This window comes from Sturnira hondurensis, unplaced genomic scaffold (genome assembly GCF_014824575.4).
Source record: "Sturnira hondurensis isolate 20B ecotype Veracruz unplaced genomic scaffold, ASM1482457v3 Scaffold0001872, whole genome shotgun sequence".
In the NCBI taxonomy this organism is placed as follows: Eukaryota; Metazoa; Chordata; class Mammalia; order Chiroptera; family Phyllostomidae; genus Sturnira; species Sturnira hondurensis.
This window is the reverse complement of record NW_028074503.1, coordinates 38,100,510-38,118,505: the sequence shown is the minus strand read 5'-3', so window position 1 is coordinate 38,118,505 and position 17,996 is coordinate 38,100,510. Positions and strand designations below refer to the sequence as shown.

The 17,996-nt window shown below is 43.9% G+C and overlaps 1 protein-coding gene across 3 annotated transcripts in view; it reads left to right on the top strand.

The window, feature by feature from the left end:
- Window positions 1-17,996, top strand: part of NETO1 (neuropilin and tolloid like 1) — a 72,893-nt gene that overhangs the window by 35,130 nt on the left and 19,767 nt on the right. For all 3 annotated transcript variants that reach the window (XM_037035734.1, XM_037035724.1, XM_037035743.1), the window contains exons 6-7: window positions 12,682-12,723; window positions 12,840-12,967. In XM_037035734.1, the coding sequence (XP_036891629.1) occupies window positions 12,682-12,723; window positions 12,840-12,967 (170 nt within the window). The remainder of the gene's footprint in view (window positions 1-12,681; window positions 12,724-12,839; window positions 12,968-17,996) is intronic.

The window sequence follows — 17,996 nt, the reverse complement described above, 5'->3', positions numbered from 1 at the left end:
GTGTCACCAGGAATGTGTTTGAGAGACCTTCATTTATTGCTAGAATTGCTCTATTTTATGATTGGTTATTAGTTATTTCATCTGGCATTGTACCTGATCTATAAGTTAAACTTCATCATAAGAATGTGGGCGGGGCGGGGAGAGAGAGAGTTCTGCTGGGTAGTCGGGCAGAGGGAGCACAGGAGAATGAAGGCAGCGTCTTCTGTAAGAGGTTCCCTGTCTGGCACAAGGCTTCCGACCTGCTCATCGCTTCACTGCATTGCTTCCTGTGGACATACAGGGCAGTGAGCTGAAATTTTAGAAACAGGAGCTTATAAAATTTAATCCTAACACATTTACTCTTGGTCTTTCCTGGAACTTTCCATGAAAAGTAAAAATCACTTGTTCATCTCTCATTTTCTATATACAAATTAAATGAACGTGCATGAAGTCTCCATATTTCAGAAGGCATCTCTAAGGTACCTTATAAATTTAATTTTTTCCACCTATGTAGCTTTAGGGTGAAACATAGTCTTCATTTCCTTGTAGTATAAAAGCAAAAACAGAATCCCTTTCATCTTTCTGAGGCCAGAATAGTGGCATCTACACCTGTGAGTTTCTATTTTATGTGTCTGTCACCAACAGAATAAGTTTAAAATAGACTGTGAATGTCTTATTCCTTTAAAATAAGCTAAGAGAAACAGGTCTTGATATATTTAAATGTAATATGACATTATAGTCTTTTTCATGTCAAATATAATTCAAAATTATTTTTTATATTTTTAAAGAAAAAGTTTTACTTTCAGTATATTTTGCTTAGAAATTTCTCTAAATTTAACATCACTTTTTATGCTTAATATTATTTATTTTTGCTACATTTCTCAGGAGGAAATTTTAATGGCAGTTGAACATGTGAATTAACAAATGAAGTTTCAATTATATTATGCCTCAATTTTTTCATATTTTCTTTAAAAAAATTGTTGTTCAGTTACAGTTGTTCTGCCTTTATCCCCATTGCTTTCCCCTACCTCGCCCCCCCCACCCCCATAGTCAATCATTGTCCATGCCCATGAGTCCTCCTTTGTGTTCCTTTGCTTGTCCCTTCCATTTCTTTCCCCTATTATTCTATTACCCCTATTACCCCTTCCCCTCTGGTTAGTGTCCATTTGTTATTTATTTCCAAGTCTCCAGTTCTGTTTTCCCCACTTGTTTGTTTTGTTGATTAGGTTCCACTTACAGGAGAGATTGTATGGTATCTGTCTTTTACTGCCTGGCTTATTTCACTTAGCACAATGCTCTCCAGTTCCATCCATGCTGTCAGGAAGGGTAGGAGTTCCTTCTTTCTTTCTGCTGCATAGAATTCCATTGTGTAAATGTACCACAGTTTTTTAATCCATTCATTTACTGATGGGCACTTAGGCTATTTCCAGCACTTGGCTATTGTACATAACACTGCTATGAACATTGGGGTACACAGGTTCTTTTGAATTGGTGATTCAGGATTCTTAGAGTATAGTCCCAGCAGTGGGATCACTGCATCAAAAGGCAGCATATTTTTAAATATTTTGAGTTAGTTTCTTTAAACACAGGTTTCATTATATATTTTAGTGTTGGCATTTTAAGTTTAATTAAAGGCTTCATTATAAGGAAAAACTTGTAATAGGAATGTAAATGAATGTATCTCATTTTGAGATAAATCCAATATTGATGTCAAATATTTTTGAAATCCTAGCATTACTTAGTTGAGAAGTGTTCATCAGTTCTCCGCATCTCAGCATTTATACAGCTCTTTAGAAGATCGTCAGTTTCTGTCAAGCCAGCGATATCAAACACATAAATAAACTGAGGGTTGTTGTAAGTGTGGGTCGTCATTGGGGTGGCACGTGGCCCAGTCTTCCCGTGGCCCTGTCTTATGTGGCAGCCTCTGTGAGTCCCGCTGAGCTGGACACCGCGGCTGGGCCTCGCGTCCACGCCCTCTGGAATGGTCCTCACCGTCCAGTGGGAGGGAAGTTCAGAGACACAGAGAAAAAGAAAGCGAGGAGAAAGAAATATGGAAAGGAGGATGGAGAAAATGGAGCCGTTATTTGGATTCATCAGGGCATCATGAGTCCCTGGAAAATAAATGAAAAGAAGAAAGCACAGCTCTTGGGAGCTTATTGACATTTCCATCGAAATCAGAGGAAAAGAGAATTTATCAGAGAGGCAAGTCCATGTGTCTTAAAACAAGGCATATGTACACACACACACATACACATACATATGTACTTGTATTTATATATTTTAGCTAATTTTAAATGTTTGTGCCCTTTTTGAAAAATTGTTGTTCAAGTACAGTTTTCTGTCTTTTACCCCCATCCCAGCCCACGCCCCCAGCCCTCTTCACCTTCCTCCCATTTCCACCCCCCTTGTTTTTGTCCATGTGTCCTTTACACTTGTTCTTGCAAACTCTTGCCCTTTTCCCCCGAAATTCCCTCCCCTCTCCCTTCTGGTCACTGTCCGCCTGTTCTCAATTTCAGTGTCTTTGGTCATATTTTGCTTGTTTGTTTGTTTTGTTGTTTAGGTTCCTATTAAAGGTGAGATCATATGGTATTTGTATTTCGCCACCTGGCTTATTTTGCTTAGCATAATGCTTTCCTTATAATTGGAAAATTACACATATAATAAAATTGACTATCATGGGTGTTTCAAAAATGTATTGGTTGCTTACTTTATTTGACTAATAGATAAACAAGAAAATCTTTTTATAAACTATAATCAGTGTAATATTTTATTATATAATTTCTTCCAAGGAACTAGCATATACAAATAGTAATATTGTCATACAAAGTGTTTACTCACCAAGCCGATCAGAACATCCCGATAAGCAACAGCTTCTCTGGAGTAAAAAATGCCCGTGTTTAACTTTAACATCCGAGTTTACTAGGATGGATGGAGTCTCGTGTTTCAGGGAAGGGAATAAGGGAATATTCTGCTCTGAAAAGGAAACCGTGTCTTTACTTTGAGGCGGCAGTCCATGAGTAGTGTCCCCACCTGCCCCTATCATGCGGGTGTGGCCCATGGATGAGAACTCTCCGGGGCAGAACTTCCCAAAGGAGCCTCGTAGTGTTTCTTAAATATGGAGAAACATGCGGCCAGAGGCACCGTCCATCGCATACAATGTTGTCAATATATTTTTTTAATATCTTAAAATTGCAAGAGGCAAGTACTTAAGAGAATTCTGTATTTTCACTTGAAAATTTTATTGCCTTTAGGAGTCTTCTAAGAGAATAAATGCCGGCCTGGCTGGCTAGTTCAGGTCATTGGAGCATCGCTCAATGAGCTAGGGTTGTGGGTTCAATCCTTGGTCACGGCACATACGAGAAGCAACCAATGAATGCATAAATAAGTGGTACAACAAATCGATGTTTCTCTCTCAGTTCCTCTGTGTCTAAAAATCAATTAAAAATGTGATTTTTAAAAGGTGAATAGATAGCACAAATTCATTTTCTGATGTATTCTTGCTAGTTTCCAAACCATTACTGCTAAATGGGCATGTATGCTTTTAGTTTTATTTTTTAATCATTGTATGACATTTTTGATTAATAGTAACTACTAAGACTCAAAAAGTACAAGGGATAAATTTTTTTTTAGTGTATACCGACTATAGGCTACTGTTATTTAAGACTAAAAAAAAAAAACAAAGTTCAATAGCTCAGGGGGGCAAGATCAATGCAGGCATCACAGGGCTCAGCGGGGCAAGGCTGCACTTCGGGCTCGCTCATGTTGCCCTGGCCGTGGCCCAGTCGTCACTGGCTGTTGGGTCCATCAATATTTCCTGTCCCCGTGGGGTTCTCTGCTGGGTGGTTTGTGGTATGAGAGCTGACTTTCCTTAGAGCAAATGAGAGAGAGAGGGGGAGAGAGAACGAGCTGAAGTCACGGTCTCTGTAGGAAATCTTCCTCCTGTCCTCATTGCTGCTGGAAGTGAGTCAACTCTCATTGGAAGTGAATCATGGGGCCACACAACAGGGACACCGGAGCACAGTTTCCAGGAAGGGGAACATTGAAGACCACCTTAGAGGCTCTTTCAATCTCTGTGTTAGGTGTGTGACTGTCATCTATCTTTTGATATTTGTTGGGTTAAAAGAAACCTAAAATGTCATGCCTTCAGACAGAAGCACAGCCTATTTCTCACGCCTTTGTTGGCGCCAGTGCATGTGCTGACTGGCCCAGGGGTGGTCCAGCGCCCCCACTCACTTCCTCGGTTGGCCGCTGGTGTTGGCCACAAGCCTTTTAGGCAAACTCAGCTCATGAGTTAGTTGCAAAGCCCTGGCAGAAGGCAGGGCTAAGGCAAAGAGGCTGCGTAGATTCTGATGCCCTATGGTCATGAGGCTGGGAAGGGAGGTCAGGGGTGAGATATTTTACAAAGAATAGTTAAAAGCTCTTGGTGTGTTTTTAAAAAATATATTTTATTGATTATGCCATTACAGTTGTCCCATTTCCCCCTTCACTCCCCTCCACCCTGCACACCCCTCCCCACCATTCTCCCCTTTAGTTTATGTCCATGTGTCACAAGTTCTTTAGATTCTGTATTCCCCATGGTATTTTTGCCCTCCCCCCTGTCTATTTTCTATCTACCGTCTATGCTACTTATTCTCTGTACCTTCTCCCCCCTTCTCCTCCTTCCACTCCCCTGTTGCTAACCCTCCATGTGATCTCCATTTCTATGGTTCCGCTCCCAAACTAAGCTCTTGACTCTTGGTGTGCTTTTGATGAAGGGAAAGTGTGAAGAAGTCAAGCTCATTTTGATTTTGAAGTATTCAGCTCAAATATTCAGGAGAAGGCTAATGACTGATAAAAACGAAACATCTAAGGGAATTTAACTGATGAATTCTCGTCAGTCCTACCCTCTGAGTAAGTAAGAGAGACCCAGCTCTCCTCTTCTGACCTGAAAACGACGACATTGAGTTATGTTGCTTCAGGCCAGTCCTTTGGGGAAACCTTGGATTATTTTCAGACTTCTCGATGAAATAATTTAGGTGCTCTTATGTGGGAATATGGACAATTAAGCAAAGGGAGTCCACATTTAACCAAATGTCTAACAAACAGCTTGGTCTTCAGCTGCAGCCTGAGGGAAGTGAGTCACTCAAGGTTTTTATAATGCGACACCACTTTTACAATTACACAAGTATTTTAAAAAGCCTATGGAAAGGAATGTGAGTGTTGCACTACTGAAAGTTCTCGGACATATCTGAGCGAACCGTTGCAGTTGTACTTGACATAGGTGGGAAACGGACTTGATTCTCCCAGTCATCACAGGGCAGATTCCGGGTCCCAGTGGATGGGCCCTGGCAGTCGGGCCCTGTCTGGAGCCACAGCATCTGTCCTTCTCCCCAGTTCACCAAGAGGGATGTCACACTTGCTGAAAAATAACTCCTTCCCAGAGGCGGAGGGGTTTGAAGAGCTCTGTTCTTCCCTAACACGTGGTTCAAAACCAGGGACACGACCGTGGTCGTGGAATTCCCACGGGGAGCCCTCGGTCGTCAGACACCCCTGATGCCTTCTGAGTTACTCTGCAGTATAGGGGGCGCGAGCGCCAGGGGCACCAAAGGGATGGGTCAAATGCAGAGGAAAGAATTTGGAAATATCTTTGGTGAATATTAGCTGTCCTATACTTGAAGTGGGCCAAGGTTACTTGCTAGCGGAGGGCACCGATAGTGGTGATCCTTGCATTCCAGGGGTTTCTCCAGGACTTGTCAAGAGGTGCCTCCCTGTGTGCCTTCCCACTGGCCTATCGGTGGGGCGGTGCCTGGCTTTTCACATCTGCATTGACCCCCACCCCTGTCCACCGGAGACTTCTGTGGCCTCTGTGCACTGCTAATGCCTGGCACAGCCACTGTGGTGTCCCTGCCAAGGCCACCCGCAGAGAGCAGTCCCCGAGTTGCCAGCTAGAGGCTGGCTGGGCTCTGCTTAGCAGGGGTGAGGCTCCTCCCACTCAGGAAACACAGGGGGTTTGATCTGCAGTGACATTTACACGGCCCATCCAGCTGCGCTGTGTCCACAGTGTATTTGTTCAGCTGTGATTTTCAGGCTTTCTCGTGATACTTGCATTTATATTTCTAAATGAAATTCAGTTAACTGGTCTAAAAATGACTGACATAATGCTTTCCAATGCTGAGAAGGACATGAGGGGCTGCAGGGAGGTGAAGGGTGGAACCACGAATGGGCCATTGCAGTTAGTGCTGGCGCAAGGGCTGGGTTCACAGAGACATTCCCACAGACGCCGCGGGGCTTCCCAACGCCACTGGAGACGAGAAGCGGAGATGTTAGGAAGCTCGTGACCTAGTTCAAGATGGGGAGAGCATGAAAATTTGAGAAAAATATTGATCAACTTTCTCTAAGACTAGCCGTCAGGTCGTTGAGTTGTGCTTGGCAAACATATCAAAGGATCCGTATCAACAAATCAAAGTTGATTTCCCTGATCAGAGGGTTTTGTAAATGTAGTTACACGGCCCAGTCAGGCAGGTGCCTTTCCCCAGAAAGCCCGCTGGGAGGACATCAAGGAGGGCAGGGCCACTTGAGCTGCCGAAGCCTGAACCAACACCGCCCTCATTATAGCGACACCAGCAGCGTTTCCGGGATGTGTAGCGGTTTGAGATCTGGGGTAGCTAGTAAGGTACTGAGGTCACGGGTTAAAACCAGTTGCATTTCCCTAAAGTGGTCGGACCCCCATTTTGCTCCTTTGCGCCAAGAAGGATGCCTCTGACTGCGTGCAGTCGCGGTCTGATCAGGCAGGTGGTCGTTTGCGGCCGGTCCCTCCAACGCACAGCGAGCGCGGTGGGAACTGCTTTGGGGGAGGAAAGAAAGGCATCGCGCGAGCCGGAGTTAAGAAACTGTAACAGAGTTTTGCGGGGAGAAGGCATGTATCTGGATACAAAGATGGGGTTTGTTAGCGCAGAAATTCTGAAGTATTTGGGTTTTGAAACCTTACTCTTTTAAAAAAATACTGGAGACCTCAAAGTACTTTGGTTTATGTAGCTATATCATTCCATACTTACCATAGTATACATCTAAATGGATAAAATGTTAAATAGCTATTCATATATAGAAAAATTTCACCAATATTAAACTGATTATGTGTTAACATGATCATATTTTAGAGCACTGATTAATATTAAAACATTACTTAATGAATGTTGAATAATAACTAGATGGTTACATGGTTTCATATTTTTAAATCTATTGAACGAGATTTGGCTTTTTAGAAGATTCTCACACCTGCTGGCACATTGAATCGGCCCCAGTGGGTCTCTGTGCACAGGGTGTGTGGAGAGAGTCCGGTCTCCCGGGGATGCGGAGATGGAAAGAAGGAAGTGTTTTTGTAGGCTTATCGGACAGGTGCTGCTTCAAACCTCAAAACGCAACAGTTTCTTAAAGGCTAGTTGCAATGAGGAATGTGAAACTGTATCATTGAATTTTCATTTTCTGTTACATTAGCATCTATCAGTGTATTTGCTTTTAGGGTGCCCCCTTTACCCTCCGGCTGTTAAATGTCCTCTATTACCGGCTGACAGGTATTGAATCGCGGTTATACATATCTTCCAAATGTTGACACAATTCATTATTTAGGATCAAAAACAACATTTGTTCATAGCAACAGTCACACTTAAAAATTCTTAAGGATCGAGCAGCTGTCAAATACACGGTGATGGATGCATTTCTTTTTGCCAGAAGCTCGAATTTTATCATTCGCCACCAAAATTGTCACTTGTCTCCCTCAAAGTCAACAGGTTCACCACATTCAGCCTGATGAGTCATTTTTAGGGCTTCACCAAGGGGACTTTTCAGTAAAATATGTGTTTACCCCACGAGTGCACGGGGTAAGTCACACAGGGAATGCTAACTGAGAAGGGTTGCGGCATCGTCTAGAATCCTGCAAGGCGTCAGCAGGTTCCTTCCCCACGGACCGTGCGGCGTCAGCACAGATGTCCTCGCCCAAGTCGTGAGATCCCAGCTATCCCATGATTTGAATATTCCATCACTCCCTGCATGCGTTGCCAAGCATTCACATCGGAGAAGTCTTCGGAGACCGCTCCGCGCCGAAACTGGACGACTTCAAGCGAAATAAGCTGGCTCAGCCATGCCTGCGCATCTGCCTACGTGTCAGACAGAAGTGAAGTTCTGCAGGCGAGACATTAACTCTGTCTTCTTGCTTCATCTGCAAGTGGAAATCAGAGGGCTACTGTGAAGTTACAAAGCAGCAGTGCCCTGGTTTGGGGGTTTTTTACTGACTTTTCATCCCGTAGCCATTTAATAATGGCGGCTGTTTATTTTGATGCACTGCCTTATTCGTTTCCTGGGAAACTGTGGGCTTCTCCACCCACTGTAGTTCATAACTTACTTGTTTCAGTGACTCTTTCATTTTCACTTGGAGAGGAGCAACAAACAATTTTAAGCTTGTATTTATTTATTTTTGTTCTGTTTTGCAATATTATCTTTTTCAAAAAATTTCCTAAGCGAAAAAATAGCCTGGCTGGTGTAGCTCCGTGGGTTGAGTGTGGGCTATGAACCAAAGTGGCCTCAGTTGGATTCCTAGTCAGGGCACATGCCTGGGTTGAGAGCCAGGTCCCCAGTAGGGGGCGCATGAGAGGCAACCACACATTGATGTTTCTCTCTTTTTCCTTCCCTTCCTCTCTCTCTAAAAATAAATAAATAAAATCTTTAAAAATAAATATAATAACTGTTTTATATAATTATAGAACATGTCATTGTCTACTTACACGATTATTATACTGACACTTATTATTTCATTATAAAATAAATGAAAAATTATATGTCCTTTTTTATGCTTAAAGATGCACTGCAGGCCTTTGAAAGGAAAAGGGGAAGACTTGCTTTCTTAAGCCAACTGCATTGTTTAACATCTAAAAAGGCTGAAAAGAAATTGGCATAGCGGAGTTCTCTGACTCATGGAAGTGAGGAAGCTCCTTCAAAGAAAATGACACGTTTCTAAATAAGAAACGAAAATATAATGAAATCTATTCTTCCCCGGGCTTCATGGATGTTACCATTTAACTTAGTGTGTGTTACGCAACAGAACTTTCTTGAATGGTGTTATCGCCCAGCCCTGGTTCAGTTGTAGCCTCATTTTGAGATCAACCCTTACAGAAAAAGATCTGAACTTTTCAAACGCACGTATAATGAGCTCTTTAAAATCCAAAAAAAAAAAAAAAAATCTGTTAGGGCTTCAGACTGGCAGTGAAAAAACTCCAGTAGCATCTTAACAGGCACTTCTCATACCGACTGGAGCAGCGACACAGGGTGACTAGCTTGTAAAGAGTTCATTCCATCTACATTTAAAATATTCAGTATGTTTTGATATCTGTCTCAAAATAATCTTGCAATCAAATTGTCACAATAAAATTACTAGAGAATATTTTTTTGTGTGCCTAAGTCACAGTAATGCAAATTATTCACATCTACGGAGCGGAAGGGATAAGGACATTGGTCATTTTTTGTTTCTCCCCTTCCCATTCTGTCTGGGGTAGATAGATTTCTCCTTTGCACAAGTAAGCGACCTCTTTGAAATACTCAGGTTCACCCTTCTGGACAACGTTGGAGACAGTGTAAGGGTGGTGGAGAGAGGGAGTTCGCTCGTCTAGTGGGAGGGCACAACGTTGGAGACAGTGTAAGGGTGGTGGAGAGAGGGAGTTCGCTCGTCTAGTGGGAGGGCACCGTCAATCAAAATGTAAATGAACGGCAGAATAACCGTCAGCTGTGATCACGGCAACACTACCACTGTGGAGAGTGTCGTCCAGGAAGACGTGTCTGAGAATATGACACGTGATCCAAGAACCGAAGAATGAGGAAGATCTGGCTACGTTTGCAAGGGCCTGGCGGAACGACGTTGCAGACAGTAAAGAGTTGAAGTTGAAAGTGCTGAGAATGGGAACGGCCTGCAATGCTGCAGAAAGAGAGGGCGGTGTGGCTAGAGGGGAGGGAGCAGGGGGAGCAGCGGGGGCGCAGGGAGCAGGCGGTCCGGCAGAGCGCACAGGGCGTTGTGGTCCCTGAAAAAGAGTGTTGGTTTTATTCCAAAGGCAATGGAAAGCCAGGTGAGTGTCATGATTAGATCTAGATTTTTTTAAAAAAAAATGTATTCAGGTTGCTTAGTGGAGTAGATTTGGTGGAGTGAGGGGTTCTGGAATAGAAGACAGTTTACTCTGTGAACATCGTTCTGCTTCTGCATAGTAATTTGTCATTGACCTTGAACAAGCTGGGGCAATAAATCGATCTTAGTATTCTTAAAGTCAGTGTAGGCTGTTTTTAAAAATCATGGTGTTGTTTATTTTGGTTTGTTTCCGAGGGTCAGATGGACTGTTTATTGTGGCAATGGTGATAAGCCTGGTGGCTAATTCAAACGGAATTGCAGAAACATTTTTTCCTAAAGTTTTTTTGAAAACTATCAGTGCCCTCACCATTACTACAAAGACAAAGATACATTTTGATGACCAGAACTGGCCTTTCTCTCAACCTTGTCTGGTGTGAGTTATAAAAATGACGCGTGTTCGCTTTCAGCTGCACAACGGAATACCAGTGACACTTCCACGACAATCCCAGGAGCGGCATGCAAGCCTGGAATGTTCTCATTGACAAGGAGATGATGACTAATGGCCATGTCTATCATTAAGCATTATTTAAAATAGTAAAAAGGTTATGATGAATAATAAAGTACCTGAGAGCCGAGGTGGTCAAGCTGGATGTGAAAATAAGGAAAGATGTGGGTGGTCTTTTCAATACAGCGCAGCTGCCCAGTGGTGACAACCAATCTGAGTGACTCTGTAAGACATGGTTTCCTTCCTTATGTACAGTAGGAATCGAATATACCTTTATTGCAAGAATAAACAAATGTCTATTCCTTTAGCTGATGGGGGGCAGGAAAGCCGACTAGGGGTGTCCTACCCCTGATGAACTATGTTGCCCTTATTTCTGCTTCTCTCATGGAAATTGCATATAGGCATTTATTTCTTATCCCCCCCAAAGATAAAAGAACTGTTTTTAAAAAAGAGTTTGCAAAGGGATTTGTATCTTGATGCAAAATGTGTGACTGCTTTCTAATAGCGCCCTGTAATATACACGGAGTCGGAACAGCAGGCGCTCTGAGTGCGCTGACGGCCGCCCAGGCCTTCCCGTCTCCACAGGCCACTACGTGTCCCCGTTTGACAGACACACAAACAGCGGCTCAGGACCAGGACAGCCGGCCTGCAGCCACGCGTTCAGCGCATCCGAGCTCACAGACACTGGAAGCAGCACTCTTACGGGCCCACGGACGTCCACGCAGCCATGGTCTTGACCTCCAGAACTAGTTCCCTCCAGAGAGAGCTCCCTCCTTTCATGTTCAGTCCTGGGCCATGGTTGAGCAGTGTCTTGAAAAAATGCAGGTGGGGACAAAAGTAGGTTCACAGTTGTTCGTATGGAGAGTAACACAAGAATGAGTAAGTACCGTGAGAATAAACTCTGTGTTTGTGTACTCACAGCTGTAAACCAGCTTTTGTCCCACCCTGTATTCCTAACTTCACAAGAGTTTAAATTGATAATGAATACCATAGTAGTAAAATAAAGTTAAATTTCAGAATCGTCTTTGAAATTGGATACCATGTGCCTCCAAGATAAATGATAACCTTTGAAGCCTTCACCCATAAATAAAAGAAAATCCAATTCAAATTCACTGAGACTAGAAAGACGTGTATTGTTCTAAAACCAAAAAGCCCCCAGAGGGGAGCAACTGCAGAGTTGGTCTCTACCATTTCCCGACGACATAGGTAAGGACTCACTCATCCCCAGGTTTCTGTTCTGCTCATCGTCAGAGCTCACTGTCACCATCATAAGGCCACTGCACGTGATCCTACAAGAGCGCCCAAGACAAACGGGACACGTCTTGAGCCCTCTGATGGGCTGAGCTTTATGGTACATGGGCTGCACCCCTATCTCAAAATCCGTCCTGGGTAATGGAAGGGAGTGGCTACCATGCTGGCTTCTAATGACAAGGGCTCTTCTGAGGCTCACGAGAAATTAAGCTTCCATGACACTTATGTACAGAGCAGATGAGTAGATACCTGAGCCTGCTGCAGGCGGAGAGGAAGCGAAGGTGAGGGGGTGGGTGCTGAGTGGACACCTAATTCTGGGGGTCTTAAAAGGAAAAGTTAGGGAGACGATTTGATGAGGAGAAGATTGCATGGTCTGCCAAGGGGAGGAAAAGCCTTAGGTTTTGTGTCTTAACTTTGTGCTTCCAATATATCAGTTGAAAATTATCTTTCAACAATTTACAGAATCTCCTAAATCAGACAAAAGAGTTGTATCTAGAACAGATGGAAGTTTTACCCAAACCTTGAACTATCTATGGAGATATTTTACAAAGTCATCTATGGTCCAATTATGGAGTTAGAGATAATGAGTAAGATTCATATTTGATCATTAGGGAAGAGAATGGCATTAGACAGTTTAAAAAAATGGCTTATTTTGTATTGACAAAAACTGTAGTAATAACAATATGTTATGTAAGTTAACACTTCCATCTTAATAGTATCAGGAAGTTTTTATTTAAGCATTTAATTTCCCCCAATGTAGATTTTCAGTCAGATTCCTGAATCATTTAATGGTATCTTACTCAACATCATTGTAACTAATAAATGCAGAATAAGATTAATTGTCTTTTTCTCAATTTTTAAGATCCTGACTTTAAGGACCTTGGCGTTTTGAAACCATTACCAGGTTGGTAAAACAGATGTTTAATCATGTTCAGAGGTCTTTATTTGCTGCTGTGAAATATACTTTTGGTTTATTATTCAAGCTCCATTTTTGTGTTTGTTTGACATTCTGTTATTTAGTGTGTGAGTTTGAGATGGGCGGTCCTGAAGGCATTGTGGAGTCTATACAAATTGTGAAGGAAGGCAAAGCTTCTGCTAGCGAGGCCGTTGATTGCAAGTGGTACATCCGGGCACCTCCACGATCCAAGGTCAGTCTCAAGGTCACACCCAGACTTGACAGCCCACCTGGGAAGTGTCACGGCGTGCATAGCTTTCAGCCAGCTGGACGTGCTCAGTTCCACTGTAAGCTATCACTTTATTTGGGTCCTGAAGTGCAACTTGTCTTCTCCTGTCCCATGTCACTTTCACGTCACAAGTAACATGGAGATGTTGCCAAAGGTCATGGGGTAACCCGAGCAAGAGACTCCACTGTAATTCCAGTCCTCTGAAAAATGGGTCAAAATGTTGTCCTTAAGTGGTGGTTATTACAATTACACTATGCTTCTCAACCTGACATCACATCGAGGAAATAAATTGACCAGGGCTTGCAAAACAACACATGTCTGACACGTAAAGTAAACCCACGTGAAGGCTGGGTGCCAGAGGTCAGTAGCACTAGGGGAGCATTAATGGCACATGGAAATACGTGTGGCAGGACAGTGACGTGGTCAGATCTACATTCTGGAAAGTCGTTCTCCCTATGAAGTAAGGACAGAAGGGTCAGTACTGGGAGCAGATGAGCCCTGAGAAGCCTGGCAGACATCCCGGGGGCCGAGACTGCTTTATGATGGCAGACGGGGGAAGCACAGGCGCCCACAGATACGGCAGAGTGTGGGGGCTGGGTGTGCGGGACGCGGGGAAGTGGGAGTCGCCTCTGAGGAAGCCGGTGTTTCAGGAACGACTTTTGTCTGTCTTCACAAACATTGTTGCCTGGGGTCTGCACACAATTTGGAAGTGAACTTCCAGTAGGGAGAGTCAGAGACACAGCCCCCGTTCCAGGTTTGCCTCTTGCAGGTCACCTCACGCCTGAACCAATCTTTGAAAAAATTAATTGCATCTCAATGAAAGACAGTAATTCCTCCTTAAAAAAAAATCGAAGGCTGTTAGTACCAACTGTAACACTCAGCTCACCCCATTGATTCTAAGGGAGCTAGACTGTTCTATCTTGTGCTCCTTCACAACAGGCAAGTGCTCCTCATTTTTCTTAAACTCTATGAATGAAAGGTTTTTGGAAGGTTTTTTCACTGGACACATTTGAGTCCCACCTAAGTGTCACAGGTAGCTTTGTTGTCACCATCACCATCACAGAGCAGGTTTTTAGGGGAGTGTAAACACACACCATTTCTGCCAGCTCATAAGTAGATTGTCTTTTGTACAGAAACGAAACAGCCATGACCAATGGACCTGCCCGTCACAGAATCAGGCATTCTGTGACTCAAAGGGGAAGCCACCTGCAGGGCCAGACAAAGATGGCCCCATTGTGACAGGCTGTCTCTGTTACATGAAAGGGTCGAGGATGGGGGTAGCCCTGCATAGCTGGAGGAGCAGGGACTGGAGCTGACTGCCTGTGTGGGCCGCTGGCTCCAGTCGCTCCCAGCGGGGGTGGGGCGCAGACAGTTGAGCCCCGGTGTGATCGGAGCGTGAGCTACACTTGAACTGGCTCCTGGTGAAAACGTGCGTGGTAACTGCTGGTGGAAACCGACTGCTTATCGTTTAAGTTGTTTAAAGCCAAATACCTATTGCTAACCAGCCTTTTCACCAGTTGAATAAACAATATCTGATATCTGCTTTGTTTGAGAACAGTGATGTAGACAATCCCATTGAATCCAGTTTTTTAGAACCAGGAATACCAGAGGCGGGGAGAACTTTGGAAATCCGTTGCTCCTCAGCTCACTGGACAGATGGGCGAGCTGAGTCAGGGAGGTGGACTGTTACAGAGGTTAGCAGTATGGTGTGGGGTCATGCCCCCGTGAGCCAGTCTCTGGGATTCGCACGGATTCCAGAACAAGGAGGGTGGAAGGATCGCACGCGGTCTAGTTCTGGGTCTGGCCCAGACATGCATGTTGGTTTTTTACCCCATTATGGTAACTACTTGGGTGTTCATTCCATGAAGTGGGGCTTATTTTTCAGTGCCAAGAAAAGCGTCTGTCATTCAGAGAAATGTCATGGAGGAAATGAACTGATGCCCATCTAGAGAAATGGGCATTTCATTGATCTTCGCAGGGTTGAAGGGCCGTGATAGGACACAGGGAGAAAAGGATAAGGCTAAATCTGCCTGGTTTTAAGCACTGAAATTTACCTGAGTGCTTGAAACTGGAGTGAAATAGCTTCTGATTCAATATGGATAAGGTTTTCGGTTTTTGTCTGAATAATCGAGCTGCCCAAAGATCCAGTGCAACTCCACAGGAGGAGTCCAAGAAGAGTCTGGCAGGGACTTTGTGTAATAATTAGAAAGTCAAGTACATTTTTGGCATAGATGATATTAAACCCCTTTCAAGACTGCAACTTGATGAGTCTGGAAGGAAGGATTGCCCAAACACTTGGTTAGCAACAGTGATGAAGCAAGATCTTTACCCTGACTCAGTCCAGGGTGACGCCACCAAACCACGCTGTTCTGGGACATTTTCAGATTTGTTAAGTCAGGAAAATAGATAAGCCAAACACTTATGAAAATGCACAAGTGTAGCTAATTTGATGACTTTAGGTCTTGGGAGAATAAAACTCTAGCTTTTAGTAATTACCCATCATTTAAAGCTTGAAATGAATTTTGAATGTTGTTACCTACTTAAAAATGTCTTGAATAAAATTAGGATACAACTAAAACGTATATAACAAGTTAGTATTTCAAAGTGAAGTTGTGTTAAAGTTAATTATATGTTGAGCTTTATTGTTGTGGGCAGAATCTTCAAGATGACCCCTAATATTTCCAGCCTGGACCCTAGGACTGTGTCTAAGATAAATATCACACAGTTGATTACGTTAAGTTCGTGGCAAAGGGGATTTTGCTGATGCAATTAAGGTTCCCAATCAGTTCACTCTGAGTTAATTAAAAGAGAGTTTATCCAGGTGAGCCTAATCTAATCACATGATTTTTTTTTTAAACTCAGCATTTTCTCTGGCTGTGGCCCAAGGGGGAGCCAGAGAGCCTGAAGAGCGAAGACTGTTTTCTGGGACCTAAGAAGGAGCCCTGGTAAACAGTCACCAGGAAAGCGGGGCCTTCAGAGGCCTCGTTTCTCTGTCTCCTATACCCACCCTCAGCAGCCTCGGAGCATTTCCAACCTACAGAGATGATAAATGGGGGTTGTTTCAAGCTGCTCAGCTTGCGGTGATTTGTCACGGAGCAAGGAGAAAACTAATGTGATAGACAAAGGGGTAGTAACTATAATTGATTACAATGATACGTTTTAAGGTTCTAAAGATTGTGTTTGCCCTTATTATCTTGAAAAAGAAAAAGAAAACATTGGGTAAACAAAATGAAAAATTCAACCGACTAGATAACTACCGATGACAATGGGGTGGTCCAACTCTGTTTGTAAATGATAGCTCCGTTTTGTACTAACCAATTTTGGAGGACTGCTCAGATGGACTTTTAAAATATTCAGTACTTTTGCCTGGTTATCAGAAAGTCACTTTAACGTTGCCATGTCAGGATCTGCTGCAGGGTGTGTGTCTTTTCGACACCCCACGAAGGAAGAGGCCATCTTGGTTTTCTTTGGGGCGCCACCACCTCCCAGATTCATGGGGTGTCCCGCCTAAAATGACAAGACCTGGCATGTCCAGTCACACATCAAACAGCAGCCGTCCAAGTCCTGGGCTCCCCCATGTTTAGGATGTGGGCTCTGTTTTCCTGAGTGTGAAGTTCTGAAACTGTGGACTGTGGTGCAATTAATTTGTACTTATCTGGGTGAAAACTGCTCCGGCGAGTCTTGGGTAACCGCCCCACACGGGGTCTCTTTTCCACACATCGTCGTGACCTGAAGGGAGGCCCCAGGTTGGGTGGTGACTTTTAAGTGTCTGTAAATATATTACTTAGTTGTCAGCTAGATTCACTGGCTGTGAGCAAGCAAAAGCATCCGTCTCCCCTTATTAGTGTGATTGGAAGCCAGATATTACTAGAAATTGCTTGTGTTCCGAAGCTTCCCAGGTCCTGTTTAATAAATCATGTTGTCAGCTCAAACTTCGTGATTGATTAGAAAGAAGAATGCATCAGAATGATTCCGCGAGAGGAGATGGTAATCGGGCCATTTTAGGGGAGTTGTATAGGATTCTGTTGGCCATTTTCTCTGTTCTTCGGCAGAGAGACCGAAGCGCTTTCTGCCATTTTCTCCCTTAAGTGAACGCGTAGTCAGAAGGCACCCCTCCCCGCAGTGATCGTATGGCACAAACCTCACACTGCTGAGCTGTTACTGAAATCACAAATGCAGGGAGGGCCTCTCTAGGACCTCCACCAGAGCGAGCGTGCGGGAGCTGGGTCGCTTTTCTGGCTAATGACAGTTGCGGGGACAGCCCTGCACCCAGGAAAGCTAATACCCACTGGCATGCTTTGTTTCTTTTCTTGGATGATAAAAAAGAAGAAGGTAAAAAGTAATTGAACACTTCAGACGTGAGTGATAACACCTCGCGCCTGCCCTTGCTCACGTCCTCTGTCAATAGTGTCCTGTCAAATCCGAACGGCCTTGCAGTGTGGAAGGTGCTCAGACTTCATGGAAGGATGCAAATCCATCTTCTTTTAGGGAAAACACGGACCCTCTCTAGAACCATCAAATGAGAAAACATGGGCCAGACATGCGGATGGCCTTTCTAACCACAGCAGAAGCCTTCTCGACAATCACTCTGTCTTTGGAGAACATTGGGGCTTGCCAGTTGTTGCAGACGGGCACATTTGTTTTCTATGAATCTCATTTATATCTCGACGGTCACCTAGTTTCCTTGCCCCATTAGGAAGAGGGAAATGGCTTTGCTTCCTTACTAGTTTTGTCGCAGCTTGGTCACTTTACGCCTCCAATGTTCTCGGTGGAACAGAAGCCTGTGGGGATTTTTTCCAAGTGCAGGTGAGGCTGTGCAGTGCGATACAAAGGAGCAGACTCTTCACGATGATCTAAGTTGGTACCGATCCCAGGGGCTGTGTCGCTTTGAGGAAGTGACTTTGTTTGTCTGAACCTCTTTCATTTTTCATTTTAAAATGGTTATGATAAGTATTCTTTAGAATTCTGAAAAATACAGTCTTTGCTTTTATGT